The 14,364-nt window shown below is 45.1% G+C and overlaps 1 protein-coding gene across 3 annotated transcripts in view; it reads right to left on the bottom strand.

Moving 5' to 3' along the window:
• PRKCH (protein kinase C eta) overlaps positions 1 to 14,364 on the bottom strand; it is a 113,736-nt gene that overhangs the window by 36,841 nt on the left and 62,531 nt on the right. For all 3 annotated transcript variants that reach the window (XM_038139591.1, XM_038139593.1, XM_038139592.1), the window contains exon 10: positions 8,040 to 8,194. In XM_038139591.1, coding sequence (XP_037995519.1) covers positions 8,040 to 8,194 — 155 coding nt within the window. The remainder of the gene's footprint in view (positions 1 to 8,039; positions 8,195 to 14,364) is intronic.

Below are 14,364 nucleotides of genomic sequence, written 5' to 3' on the forward strand. Positions count from 1 at the left end.
AACCCACCTGCTCCCTGGCATAAAGAACAAGATCTAAACATTGGGATTATTGATCAAGGAAACATCAGGTGCCAATCTTGCTGCAGCTAAAAGAGTAAGTCAAATTCTCCCTGGCTAACTACAGCTATTGCTGCAGGCCAAATATTTCAACACAGAGTCTCTCATTGTGTCCCTCACAAATGCAGCAACTTCACTCACTGCAACATGTTGTGATGCAAGAAATCTTCCATTTCAGCAAGTCAGAGGAGCAGATGCAACAGCATTTTGTCAGCATAATCCTTCTTTCAAGAAGTTGTACAAAACATTTATTAAGGTTGACAGAGAGACCTTTTCCCCAGCTATATATATCAGCCTCCCTAATGCCAACCCAGGGCTCATGTTCTCAGAGAGTGCCACTGAAAGCTTCCTCGTTTTGAGATGGGTACAAAGATCAATAAAATTACTGGAATAATGCTGGGCAATTCTGGAGAGCTCAGAGCAAATGTTTTCAAAATTTGTGAAATCATACACCTGAATGCCCTTGGTATCAGGGAACATGCTAAAAGTCAGATGAGCAATTCTGGCTAAAAACATAGCAGTTATATTTAGGGGCAGTTTTTAAAAATAAATTTTAAGTAACATAAAATATATTTAAGTTTTTATGTTTTTTCCTTCTGGTGACCTCTATGCCTTTAAAATAGAAAGAAGAGAGCAGGAAAGACAGAAAACCAGTATTTTTGTTGAAAAGTTTCTATTCTGAATATTCGCTGGTGCTCTAGGACTTAAAAGATAGAGCCTAATTCTGGTTTCCAAGTCTCCATTCTTTGCAAACTTGTCTGTAATTGTTACACATAGCTATTTCTTAATTGCATCTGCATGCTCTTTAATTGTGAAATGCCTGCATGAGGATGTATTAGTCACAAAAGGAATGCCAGAACACAACTCACATCTAATCACCTATCCCCTCCACAGATGAGGGGATTTTTTTTATTTTTATATTTTTATCGCACCAGCACCAGAATTCTCAAACAACACCAAGCTCTCATTGCAAGCATTCCCTGAATGAGTCTGTGCCTGTAAGAGTTCACATGTTCTTATATGCAAATATAGCAGCTACACCAAAAAAAAGTGAAAGTATGAGAGACAGGCATTCAGCAAAGGTTCTCCAGCCTTGGGGCAGGTGGATGAACTACACAAACTCTTGAGGCCCCTTCGAGCTGGGCTTTTTAACGATTTATACAAACTCATTATGTGCAGGGTTTGCAGGTTTTAAATCAGTCCCTTTAAACAACCATAAAGGGAAAAGTAGACACTAGCAGAGCCAACAACTTCTGTGGGCTATTCAGTAGTCCTTAGTCATGTGGAAAGTTCCCCCAAAGTTCACAGACAATATACAGTGGAGTCAATGGGGCACAGAGATCTGATATGTGGATCTCCAAACAGGACTGCTCTTGGTAAGCACAACTGTAAATCAGGCCTAAACTGTCCTGCACTCTGACTGATTGAACATGACACGGAAACGTGAGAGGCCGGGCTTTTTTTCCTCTCTGTACTTTCCATTTGATCAAGTGCAGAGAAACAGCCCTTTAAGCCCAGCATGCCAGAGGCTGTAAAATAGCCCATCTCACAAGCATGCAACAGCCACATCAGAGTGGAAAACTCTGTGGAAGATGCACTGTCTAGAAGCACAAATCAGTCTACATGAGCTGTTGACTGTCAGATAAGATAGCCACAGACTTCACTACATTCCTGACCCTCAGACACATCCCTTTATGTCTTCTAAAGCTGAATGAAGTGTTTCCAGAGACTCCAGCATGAAAATTCCTCTTCTACACTAAGCAGTTGTTGTAGGGATGGGATTGCTGGTGGGGTTTCTGTGCCAGTTTGCAGCTTTTAGCTGATTTGCTTCACTCATTCACCAGATAATCAGCTTATATTTCATCCCTTCTGCTGCTCTCAGAAAATAGCACATCCTTCATTTTGCTCTGCTTACATTTATATCCCCTCTGGTCTTCGGGGCCCCAATCCCACACTGCACTGAGCCTCAGAGCTCTCCCAAAAAGAGTTCTCCAAGTGACAGAGAGCAGATCTCACAGCTGAGGTTACGGAGACTCACACCCATTTTGGCATTGGTTGAGCTGTTCCCACCCTTTCCTCAGATGCAAACAACTCTGTTCACACAGCCAAATCCATGGGGAAGAGAGGCATAAATACATCAAATCAGCAACAGCTACCTAGAGAGGCATCGACTGCAGCACATTCAAGCAAAAACTTTCACTGAGCAACAAAACAGTTTGGGTTGGAAGGCACCTTAAAGATCACCTCATTCCAACCCCCACTGCCACGGGAAGGAACACCTTCCCTGTCTAACCTACCCTTGAACACTTCCAGGGATGAGGCACCCACAGCTTCTCTAGGCAACCTGTGCCAGGGCCTCACACCCTCAGAGTAAAGAATTTCTTCTTTATATCTAACCTCAATCTACCCTTCTTCAGTTTAAGGCCATTCCCCCTTGTCTTATCACTGCATACCCTTGCAAAAAGTCTCTCTCTAGCCTTCTTGTAGACCCCTCTCAGATATTAGAAGGCTGTTATCAGGTCTCCAGGCAGCAGCCTGGAGGTCTTTCTTATAAGATCCTTCAGAAAAGCTTAAAAACACCTGATTGAACCAAAGGCTTATCTTTATTTACCAAGAAAACAAAGCTATGCACAGCACCTAAGCAAACCACCAGTAATCCCTGGACAGCCCCCCAGCCAGCCAGTTTGCCTTGCAGAGCACTGCTGCTATCAGACACAGATCCAGCTCAGCTGCTCATTTACCTCCCTGGGGAAAGCCCCTTGACTTCAGGGGAAACAAGATCTGGCTCCAGATGTGAAAAAAGGCATCAGAATAAACAAAATCACCGGCTGAAAAAAAACCACCAAACAAAACACCAACAACCAAAAAACAAAGCAAAGAGTGAACATGAGGAATCCCATGTCTACACTGTCTTGACCCATGGAAAAAGCAAACAGCACACTTATAAAAGTTGCCCTGTTAACAGTGGCTGTATGTAATTAGGAAAGGCATTCAGCTTCTGTTTTCAGCATGTAATTTTTAATTGATTTTGCTGAAACAAACCTTAGTGTTGTTTCAGTTAACAGCAGTCTTTCCAGCAAAACTGGTCTCCATAAAAGGCTTATGTAAAGCTTCCTTCAAGTGTCACAGGCTCATTGTTTGAATTGGCAGGGAATTAACCTGTTGCAAAAAGCCCATTCCCTATAAAAGCCAGCAGTCATGAGACACACAGCTGCAGACCTGATGGGTCTCCTCCACCAAGGAAAGGTGATGAATTCAGAGGCCCAGCCAGTATCCAGCAATCTTTCCAGATCCCACAGGAGAAAGTTTTTCCCTGTCATAAGAAGTCCCTCACACAGTAAGGAGATGCTCTCAGGTAACACAGAAAGGAGTAAACACTGCCTGCTAACATGCTTATCTTATTTTCCCCAAGAGCTGGAGTTCAGCCCCAAGGCCAGACCATGCTCTCATCTGGATAATTACATAATTATCTTTTGCCTTCCAAAAGGACCACACATCCTATTAAAGACCATTGAGTCACAGGGCCAACACACCAGAGCACAAGGATTCTTTGCACACCCCCCCACATCCAGAGGTGGGATAGGGCACCAGCAGACCCCCCAGCCTCTCCAGAGGGGTCAGCTGCATTAGAAACACCAAGACAGACAAAAAGGCAGCGAAATGAGCTGACCAGCACGAGCCCTCAGGGCAAAAACAAGGTTCTTCAGCCAGCCAATAACCAGTCCTTCTCAGCAGTGTTTTATCTCCTCTGGCTCCTGGCCAGCTGCATCACCTCCATGCTGCACCACCTGTAGCCTTAAGGATAGATCTGTTCCTGTGCTGTGCCAAGCACTGAGCTGGGGCATGGAGGTGTCCAACTCTACACCTCAGGCTGACAAAACCACCACTGAAGTACAGGGTGCACAGCTGACATTGTGTCCTGCATGCTGTATCACCTCTGCAGGTGGTGGAGGTGTGTTCTGAAAAGAAACCCTCTCAGCCCAGGCATCCTGCTAGTGAGACATATTTGCAGAGAGAGAGAGAGAGAGAGAGAGAGAAAGGTTTGTCACAGAAATTAAGGCTGTGCCGCTAGGCTGGGCTGACTGCTTTATGTTGCCTTTAGAAAGGTCTCACTGTATTTTACTGTAAGCCTCAAAGCCCCCTCTTCCAAAAAAATCCAACCCCACAACAACCAAATTTAAGGAAATACTTGCACCTGCCCTCAATACTCAATAGGTGACCTTGGCATGTGGATCCACCCACTCCCAAAGCTGTACCTCAGCCCATGCCAAGGTCTGAGTTTGATGGCAGCAGTGTAGACCAGACATTTTCACAGTAGAGCTACACAGAAGGAAATGTCCTGCTTTTAAAATAAACCCTTACAGCCATCCACTATCTCTTTGCTTTTTAGCAGACTGTGAGTGGACCAGCTCCCTCGTACTGAGTAAGCCACTGTGCAACCTAATTCTGCTCAGATATGCTGCTTTGTTTTGTTTCTGGCAAGCACAGAAGCCAAAATATGCTTCCTCTGCCCTGGGAACTGCTGAACTGGAAAGTGAAAGTCGGCAAGAGCTGCCTCAAGAAAAACAGCACATCCAGCCATTAGAAAAAAATGACAAACCAACCTACCTATCTGCAACAGAGCCCAGCACAGCAATTTCCTTTAGAAGTAATCTTAGAGAAAGCAGCAGTGCACAAATATTGCCCTGTGAGCAAAGATTTTATTTACAATAAGCATGATTATTACCTAACATTTTCCTGGCAGCATCCAGCATGAGCTGATCCCAAACATGTCCTTGCCCTACTCCTGTGTTTAGGGGTGCACAATATACTGTCATGTGACACGTAAAAAGATTGTCATGTCTGGATGCATTCCCCTGTTTGATGGGCTAAGGAACCCCACTGTACTTGCTGATTTTATTTTTTGTTTTCAGGAAGTAACTATAAATAGGTGCTGCTAAGTTGACAGCTAAACCTCAGCTCAGGGCAAGACAGAGACAATAAGGCCAGAAAGCCATCTCCCCTTTGTAGTGCTGCAAATGAAGAGAGAAAAATAAAGGTTTTTGAAACTGAAAGCTCTCTTTTAAAGAGCCCCAAATACATACAATGTGTGTTTATGGGACTCCTATTCTGGCCGCAGCTTAGTAACAAAAAAGGAGTTTCCTCAAAATGAGGAGCAAACTCACTGAAAGTTTCAGTTGAATCATGAAAACCATCTCATGAGAGAACTAATCCAGCTGTAAGGCCAGTTTTTAAATTAAAAATCACATATAGCCAAAATGCATCATCTACCTCCAAGCCCTATTCCCAGGGACTTAGAGTAGCAATTGCAAAAATACTGCTCTACAGCTACTTCAAACTGCCTGGGCGTGGCTGAAAAAGGAATCTATGAACACCTGATTTTAGCAGCCACCAGCACCATCCTGTCAGGCCACAATAACAAGTTTCAGCTATTTATTGATGAACTTTTCAGTGCTGTCTCTCAAACCTCTTTAGCATTTCAAAGAACAGAAAACCCAGCTTTTGGCAGCACTTGGGGCAAATGCAACTTAACTTAGCAGGAGAGCACTCATTGCACTGGAAAATGCAGATTCTTTCCTCAACTGCTCAGTCTTGAAGGGGGCAAAGAATAATCCAGTATTATTAGGTTAAGCCCAGAAGAAAATCAAATGACAAAGAGTATTCTAGGGCAGCAACCCTCTTCCTCCACTGACCCTGGAAACCCAGAAAGAAGACACCTTGAAGAGCTTGTGGTAAAACCCTTTCTGGTCAGGCTATTTCTGGTGTCTCTGCCCCCTGCTCCCTAAGCAAGCACTCACATTCTTATCATAAAATTTGATCCAAACTCTCTTACACAAGTGCAGTGACTCCATTCTGAATATCCCCTTCTATCCTGCACACTCCCTCCCAGAGCCTGGCATTTGTGACCTGACAGAAGCAACCTCAGCTCAGTGCAGCCCCAGCCAGCAGCTCTCTCCTCTTACATCTTCCAGAACCCCAACTAATTATAAGAAACTAAGTCACCCACCCCCCTGCAGACCTGCCCCATGAAGCTGAAGCTACCTGACTCCACAGCTCAACCAGTTTCTCAACAAGATCAAAGCCTGTGCAGTTGTTCGAGGAGCTTTCCAATTATTCCTCCAGTCTCTATCATGAATTACAGCAGCACTTGAAGAGTGCCAAAACCCAGAGGGATCAGTTATTCCTGCCCTGTCACAGGCAGCAGGCTGGGGCAGACAGGACAAGCTGTAAGCACAAGGCATTACGTTATGCACAGACCCAGTTTTGCTGCTGAATGACTGACAATAACTACTGGATGTCACTATTTTAAGGAAATGTCATTTGGGTAATTATCTGGCAGGGTCTCTCAGCGGCTGGCATTATTCACAAGGGAAGAATTAGACTGAAATCCAGCTGTAGAGTAAGGAGATTTGCTATTCTATACAGACAATCACTGTGCTTTAGGAGCTTGATACATAGAGTATGTATCACTAGTCATCTTCAGACTCCCAGGACATGGAGAATATTAAAACGACACTCCTTCTCTATTTCACTGTGTCATATATGTCACATGAGCTCATACTTTAAAATATTTTAATATTCTCTGTCCTCACCTGACCATCTGTTTCGTACTGCAGCTCAAGCTAGGAAGAGACAGAGAAGCTGCTTTTACTTGGCTGATCCTATCATCTCCCCATCAGATAGGAAAGTGCCCCTTGTACAGCCCCCAGCCCTTTGGCCACTTTAGCCCTCAGCTATTCTGTTTTTTGTGAGTTCAAACCTGAGTTTATCTGTCATGGGAGGATGTCCTACTGACTGGGTTAAACTATGTAAAGTCCCAAATCAGATGACATTTGGCCCAATCCACAGAAATGGCACTAAAGAGCTGGGCTGGGATTGAACTGGTCCCATCCTGCATCCAGCTCTGGATCCCAGCAGTACAACTGTAACCAAGCAGCAAAAAAGAGAGACTTGACACTATTCTTTGCAGTGAAGGCATGCCACAAGTGGGACTGAGCAGGGCTACAGCAGGCCATGCTCAAAATCCAGTGCTTTACTGCTGGATTCCAGGTAACAACATTCCAAAGAAAACAACAGCCTGTTCCTCCTCCCCAGTGCTCTGGGCACAAGGATGCCAGAGGTGTTGTGTGAAGTATGGCAGAAAGAAACCTATCTGTACAACCAGACTGTCTCAGTGCTGACACCTCCCTGCCCCAGCTGTCCTACTCCATCCCAGAAGAGGCCTTGCTCTGTCTCTGGGGCATGAGGGAAGATGCTGGTCAAATGGTGATGCTGGCCCAGGGAGGGCTCTGCACAGCAGCTTGGCTCTGATCCGTGCTGGCTGCTCTATGCCTTTATGCTTGAGCTGACAGGGGAGCACTTCAGCAGCACAGAAAGGAAAAAATATAACCAAACTGCCCCCCTGAGTACAGAAAAATGACAAACAACAAAGGAGAGCTATGTAAGGGAAACAGCTTCCTGAGAAGCGCCTTGAGACCTCGAGTGGAGGCTGATGCATGGAGGCAACAATGCGCCAATCCTGCTGCAAACACAAAGTGCCAGACATGGACAGGAAGGAAAAACTCCTGCTGTAGGACCGTGGCAGGAATGAAAACACTTTTAGTGGCTGAGATGAGTGGCACTGAATAATAGGTATTGAAATAGACAGGGTTTAAACACAGTAGCTACTGCAGGGAAGTGTGGCCAGCACGTCTTAGCCTTGAAATAACATGGCACATTGTCACCAAAGCAACAGATCCTTACATTCACCTGGCAGAATATCTGGGAAGGTTTCATTTAATGCCTGCCCAGAAATTTCACTCCCCCCTGGAAAGTGGTGCACCTTGGCCAAGGTGCAGGGGGAATGTGGAGGTACTGTGACCCCGGCTGACAACTCGTTCCTGGTGCGCAGCAAGTGACACTTCTTTACTCAAGCAGAAAACTGCAGCTCTCATCTCAGCCGTGGGGTTCAGACAAAGGGAAGCCACGAATGCAGAGCTCACCGGTAAATGATGCCTCTGCTATGGAGAAACATGAGGGCTGAAATAATTTCGGCAGCGTAGAACCGGGCCCGATCTTCGTCGAAGCGCCGCGACTTCTGGATGTGGAACATCAAGTCCCCGCCGTTGACAAACTCCATCACAAAGAACAGGCGATCCTAACACAGAAAACATAAAGAGCATTAACCACAGCCTTGCTCAGGCTTGGAAAAATCTTAGCAAAACTATTTTCTCCCAAACAAAAACAGATTAAGTAAGCTATTGGAAAAGCAGGGCAACCCTGACAAGGGGGAGAGAATGTTGAGGAGGACTCCATTGATATCAGAAGGCTAACTAATTACTTTATTATATTATACTATTCTATTTTATATTACACAATATTACAATACATCTAACTGAATTTGCACAAAGCACCAAACTTAATTTAACTGCACAGAATCTCACAATTTTCAGCTGACAGTCCCGACACACACACGCGCTTGGCCCTGATAGGCCAAGGAAACAAAACACCATCACTCTGGGTAAACAATCTCCATATTGCATTCTGCTTTGGCACAACACAGGAGCAGCAAATGAGCTAAGAATTGTTTTGATTATTCTTTTCTTTGCTTTTCTCACTGCTTCTCTCAGGTTCAGAGAATGCAAATCCCACAGTAAGTGTGAGACAGTGAGTGGGGGAAAAGGCTGATTTTTTTCAGGAGAAATCAGATCAATGTCAGGAAGATCTGTTAGTATCTCCTCACCCTGCACTCCTCCCTAAAGTTTTGACCCCAGTGGTGAAATGAATTCCCATTCACGTGTGGATTGGGCATGTTAGTGTGTGCTCATCAGTAATCAGCTCCCATTGGGTTTCTCTAAATTATCCTTGGCCTCAACAAGCAGGGAATGATGAGTCCTTCATCAGTACTCTCTGAGCTGAGTGGCACAAGAGAAATCTGCAAAAAATCACTCACTCCCCAGTAAACATCTCAGATCTCAGGGGAAAGCTGCTCCATAACACAATGTACATAACCAGACTGCAGCTTCACCACAACAGCACAACACTGTCTCGAGGATATCCCAACATTATTTCTGGAGAATGTGGGCTGTTTTCCAGGATGGGATTTCCTGCCATACACTTGCATGGCAGCAGCTTTTTGGGCCCTCAGGTTCCAGCTTTCCTCTGATTAACCTGCAGACACCTCTGGGGAATAGAGGAACTGATAAGCATAAAGCAAAAATAAAAGTTTCTGCTGAGCAGAAAAGCAACCTGCTTGATAAAGTTCAGTTCATTAACCACAGCTGTTGGTCTCTGAGGTTTCTTTTTTGGCTTCGTTCTGGTTTTGCAAAAGCTTCAAGATAGGGAGGCACTTGCTTAAGCTGTGTGCTCCACAGTCAGTAGGGGTTTCACATGTGTTCACCTGATTGTGAGAGGAAGGACACAGAGAGATTTGGCACAAAAATAAACCCTGGAATTGTTGCCATCCTGTTCAGAAAAATTCCTCTCAGCAATTGTTTCAAGACTTTCAGTATTTGTTGTTTCAGGTTTTCTCTGAATATCAGGAACAAGCAGATTGGAAAACAGGCATAGAATTCAACTGAGATCAGCCAGGCTTTTAATGTAATATTTGCCCTTCTTCCCCACAAGCCTCTTCCCAGGTCTGATGCTAATTATCTACAAGCTACTTTTAAACCCTCTCGACATTTAAGAGGATAAGCATTGTCGTGCTCCATTTTCTGGCAGCCAGCCAGCTTGAAATGACTACTGGTATTAACATCTTGAGATGCACACAGCAGAAGAAAACAACTAGAAATTCCCTCATTTCTCAATGGACATGAGCAGGAAAGCAAATGGCTTGTAACACATGAGGACAGCCTTCTTCCCATAGTCAACCTGGGCTCTGCCCAACAGTTCCTCCTGGACTCCTTCCAGAAGGTAAAGATCATGAAATCATAGAATCATCCTGGTTGGAAAAGACCTTTAGAGACCATCAAACACTAACTCAACTATGCCAAGCCCACCACTAAACCATGTCCCCAAGTGCCACATATCTACACGCCTTTCAAATACCTTCAATGATGGTGACTCCACCACTGCCCTGGGCAGATTGCTCCAGGCAGCTTGACCACCCTTTCAGTGAATAAACTGTTCCTAATATCCAATCTAAACTTCCCCTGGTGCAACTTCAGACCATTTCCTCTTGTCCCGTCCCTTGTTCCCTGGGAGCCAAGCCTGACTCCCACATGGCTCCAAACTCCTGTCAGGGAGTTGTACACAGCTAGAAGGTCCCTCCTGAGCCTCCTTTTCTCCAGACTGAGCCCCTCCAGTTCTTTCTCATCAGACTTGTGCTCCAGACCCCTTGCCCAGCTCTTCTGTCTTTCCCTGGACACACTCCAGCACCTCAATGTCCCTCCTGCAATGAGGGTCCCAAACTGAATGCAGAATTTGAGGTGCAGCCTCACCACTGCTCCCAGCACTCCCACAACTCTACTGCAGCACCAAGGCCATGTGCTGAATTCTATCTCCAGTCCATACAGACAACATCCCCTCATTCTTTCACTCTGTCTTTATGAGAGGGCACTGAAAGACATCCAAGCTGGCTTGTCTAGGCAGCAGTCTGAGCCAGAGCAGCATGAACTGTGCAAACCCATTCCCAGCCTTGGCTCTTCAGCCCACATCAGCCCTCTAATGCCACATCTCCACTGCAGATGGTTAAACTCAGCCTGGCTGTGCTGTGCCTGCCTGCTCCTCTGGCTGCAGCACAGGTATCACCTCTGCCTCTCCTGTCAGGCCAGCTTTTACATCTGCTTGTTATTCTTTCCCACCTCCTTCCTTGCTGATCTCTCCACATGACACGTGCTTATCTAGCCCAGCTTGTCCAGGCATCTCCTCAAGCCCATACTTAAAAAGAAATCCCTCTTGCCAGATCCCCAATAGGAAGCAATTTAATTTACCAGCAGCCTGGTGAGGGATGGTGTGTGTATTTATGTAAGTGATACATATGCCTGTATAAACATGCATGCACTTAGGTGAACACATATGGATTTTCTACTCTTTCCTTAAAGGTGACCTTCAGGGAAACAAAATTAACATTTCCTATCTTAAAACATGTATGTCCAGCTTCTCCAGAGCAGGCACAACTCCATGGCCCACCTCAGACTTCTGGCTGTACCTGTCTTTACTATGATGCTTACAGAAAGACACTGTTTCTTTCTCTAATGTTCAGGTAAGCACCAAAACAGCTGATTTTAAATTTCTCATCACTGCTGCCATGGAATTAGCAGCTTTTTTGCTAAAAACTGCTTTTACTTCAGACTAACTGCAAATCTGAGCAAGTATAACTGCACGTGGTATATGGTCACACCCACCCACGGGCTCATTTCACTGCTCAAGCATAGATACAGAACTTCAGGTTACTGCATCTTTTTAAAATTCTTTTTTTTTCCATTTTAAGGAGGTCCAGTTTCCTAACACTTAAAAATCCCACATGGCTGCTGAAGAAAAGAGCAGGATGGGTTTTACAATTGGTTTATAATGCAGCATTTGTGCACTGGTCAGCTACATACCCGCAACAAGCATTTGGAAAATCAGCACTAATGACCATCCTTTGGGGAAAAGCATCTAGAAGCCAGGAAAGGCCTTCCATTTTTACTCTTATGGAAGACCAACAGCTTGCAAAACTGCAAAGACCAACCACTCTCACAGGAATCATTAAGAAATAAAATAAACAGTGGTATCCTATTTTTTAAAAAAAAAGAGGAGGGGAAGAAAAGAGAGGAGAAGGAAAAGAAAAGAGGGGGAAAGAAGAAGGGAACTGGAGGGAAGGGGGGAAGAGGGGAGAAGAGAGGAAGGGAAAGGCAGGGGGAAGAAAGGAGAAGAGGGAGGGAGGAAAGGAGTGAGATGAATAGAAAAAAAAGAGGAAAGAAGAAAAAAAGAAGGCAATTTGGAGCCAGAAGAGTAAGACTGAGTAAATAACTTAAGAAGAGGCCAGGAAAAGTAGATCTTAAAGCAGCAATTAGTTCAGACACTTGTAAATTTGACCTAAGAGTCAGTTATGTGTCTCCTCCTTTCTTGGGGACTATCAGTGGGAATTAGGAGGAGTTGAAAGCTGGATTGTTTTTTGACAGGGCCCAATGCTGAACTCCTCACATGTCTATTTTTCTATTGTGCTCTGCCCAGAAGTTTGCCTGATGTGGTATTTCTGTTTGACGTGGTAAGAAAGGAGCATTTGAGTCAACAGGAAACAGTGAGACGAAAGGCTTCACAGCAAGTGGCAGCCACAGGAGGAAATCACATTGCACCACTCCTGGACTGGGATCAAGATGAATAAACTCTCAGAGCAATTGTTACTGTAAATTAAAAAAAACACTTGGAGGAAACAAAATCCATGGGATCAAGCAGGTTTATTTCAACCTACATGTAGAGATTAATCCTGTCAATTTTCAAGCCAGAGAGCTGTCTTTTTTATTTTTCTTGGCTTTTCTAAAAATTTACTTCTTTTCATTTTAGTTCTCCATCCCTATTTGTTCACCCATTAGCAGGGCAGGGGCTGTTGGAAGCATGGCAGTGGCTAATAGCAGCTACATATACCCATTGTATTTGTTCATTGTCTCAGGGGGTTTTGTGGGGCTTGAGGAAAGTCCCTGACTGCAAGAGCCACTGAGTAGGACAACCCACAAAAGGTTACTGCCCCTTGCAAACACTAAAATCCATCTCAAGCATCACTTTAGCCCTTTATCCTCACCAGCTCTACCAGCTGTTTTGGATCCTAATACCTTTCCTCTTTGTCATCACAGAGGAAAAAAAAAAAAATCCAGACTTTTTTAAAGAGCATCCTTTTTCTCCCTGTGCCCAAAAGGGACAGTGTGGTGGCCAACTTCTACCATCTTCTACTTAAAAGTCATAGCTAATGTCCATTTGCAACCCACACAAGACCAAAGGCCTCCTGGCACCTTATCACCAATCACAAGAGTCCAATTTTCCCCCGCAAAAAAAAACCAGCCTGGCTCAGGAATTCCGCTTCGTTTGCATTTTATCTTTTTGGAAATAATTTATGCACACAACTCCTTAGAAGATCAGCTTTGGGCCCAATCTGAGTTCACTGAAGTCAAAGGGCTTCCCCAAGAAAACAGTCATTTTTCCTTGTTTTGGTAGTTTATGCTTTGCAGAACAGAAGGGAGGTTTTCCAAATCATCCCCAAACAGAGACAGCTGTGTCGCTGCTTCCCAGAGAAAATTTATTGCTTCCAAAAAGAGTAGCAGGGCTTAGGAAGCTTGCAAGCAAATCATTACAAGATAATTACAAGAGCTGGCAGGCTCTCTCAGTGTTCCCAATGCTCTCCCTTCGTGGTCCACAACCCCCACACAAAGCAAATCTGCCCTAGGTCTTGCTGAGAGCGAGCAAATAAACCACGATTTCTCAGCACTGGGCTCCAGAAAGCCACATGTCCAACTCCCCAGCAGTGCAAGGGGCCATCTGTATCTGGGTCAAGGCACTGCAAAGCACAGAATCTAAAGGAGGAATAAGAAACAGGCTTGTAACTGAATATTTATTTTTGTAGGACTAACACAGTCATGCCCCACTCTTAGATGCTGCTCTGTGAGGAAATGCCCATCCTCCATACCCAGGCCTCCACAGAACCTATGAATTCCTGCTGGAAATGCCTCCACGCCTCTCCCTCCACAGCATTCACAGATTCTATGAATTCCTGTTGGAAGTGCTTCCCCTCCCTCACTGTGGTTGTTCAACATCCTCATGAGGGAGGCAGAGGGGCAGGCACTGATCTCTGTGGTGCTCAGTGACAGGATCCAAGGGAATGGCCTGTAGTTGTGTCAGGGGAAGTTCAGGTTGGATATAAGGAAAAGGTTCTTCACCCAGAGGGTGGTTGGGCACTGGACCAGACTCCCCAGGGCAGTGGTCAAAGCACCGAGCCTGGCAGATCTCAAGGAGGGTTTGGACAAAGCTCTGAGGCACAGGGTGGGACTCTTGGGGATGGTGCTGTGCAGGGCCAGGAGTTGGACTCAGTGCTGCTGATGCATCCCTTCCAACTCAGCATATTCCATGAGTCTATGATTCTATAGCCAGCCCTTCACAGAATACAAATTCTATTAATTCATAGATTAATAGATTCTATGAATCTATGAATCTAGAATCTTCACAGATTCTATGAATTCCTGTTGGAAATGCCTCCCCTCTACACCCAGCCATGGACCAAGGCAGCCCTGCACCCTACGAGCTACCCTGCTGCTCCCATCTCCAAGGGTTAGGGAGAACAGACTCTCCAGGGGGGGTAACACATGGTTTCAAACCCAGGGAGCATCACAAGTGTCCTGGGAACAGCCTCCCCAC

The sequence above is a fragment of the Motacilla alba genome, chromosome 5 (genome assembly GCF_015832195.1).
Source record: "Motacilla alba alba isolate MOTALB_02 chromosome 5, Motacilla_alba_V1.0_pri, whole genome shotgun sequence".
NCBI classification, from domain to species: Eukaryota; Metazoa; Chordata; class Aves; order Passeriformes; family Motacillidae; genus Motacilla; species Motacilla alba.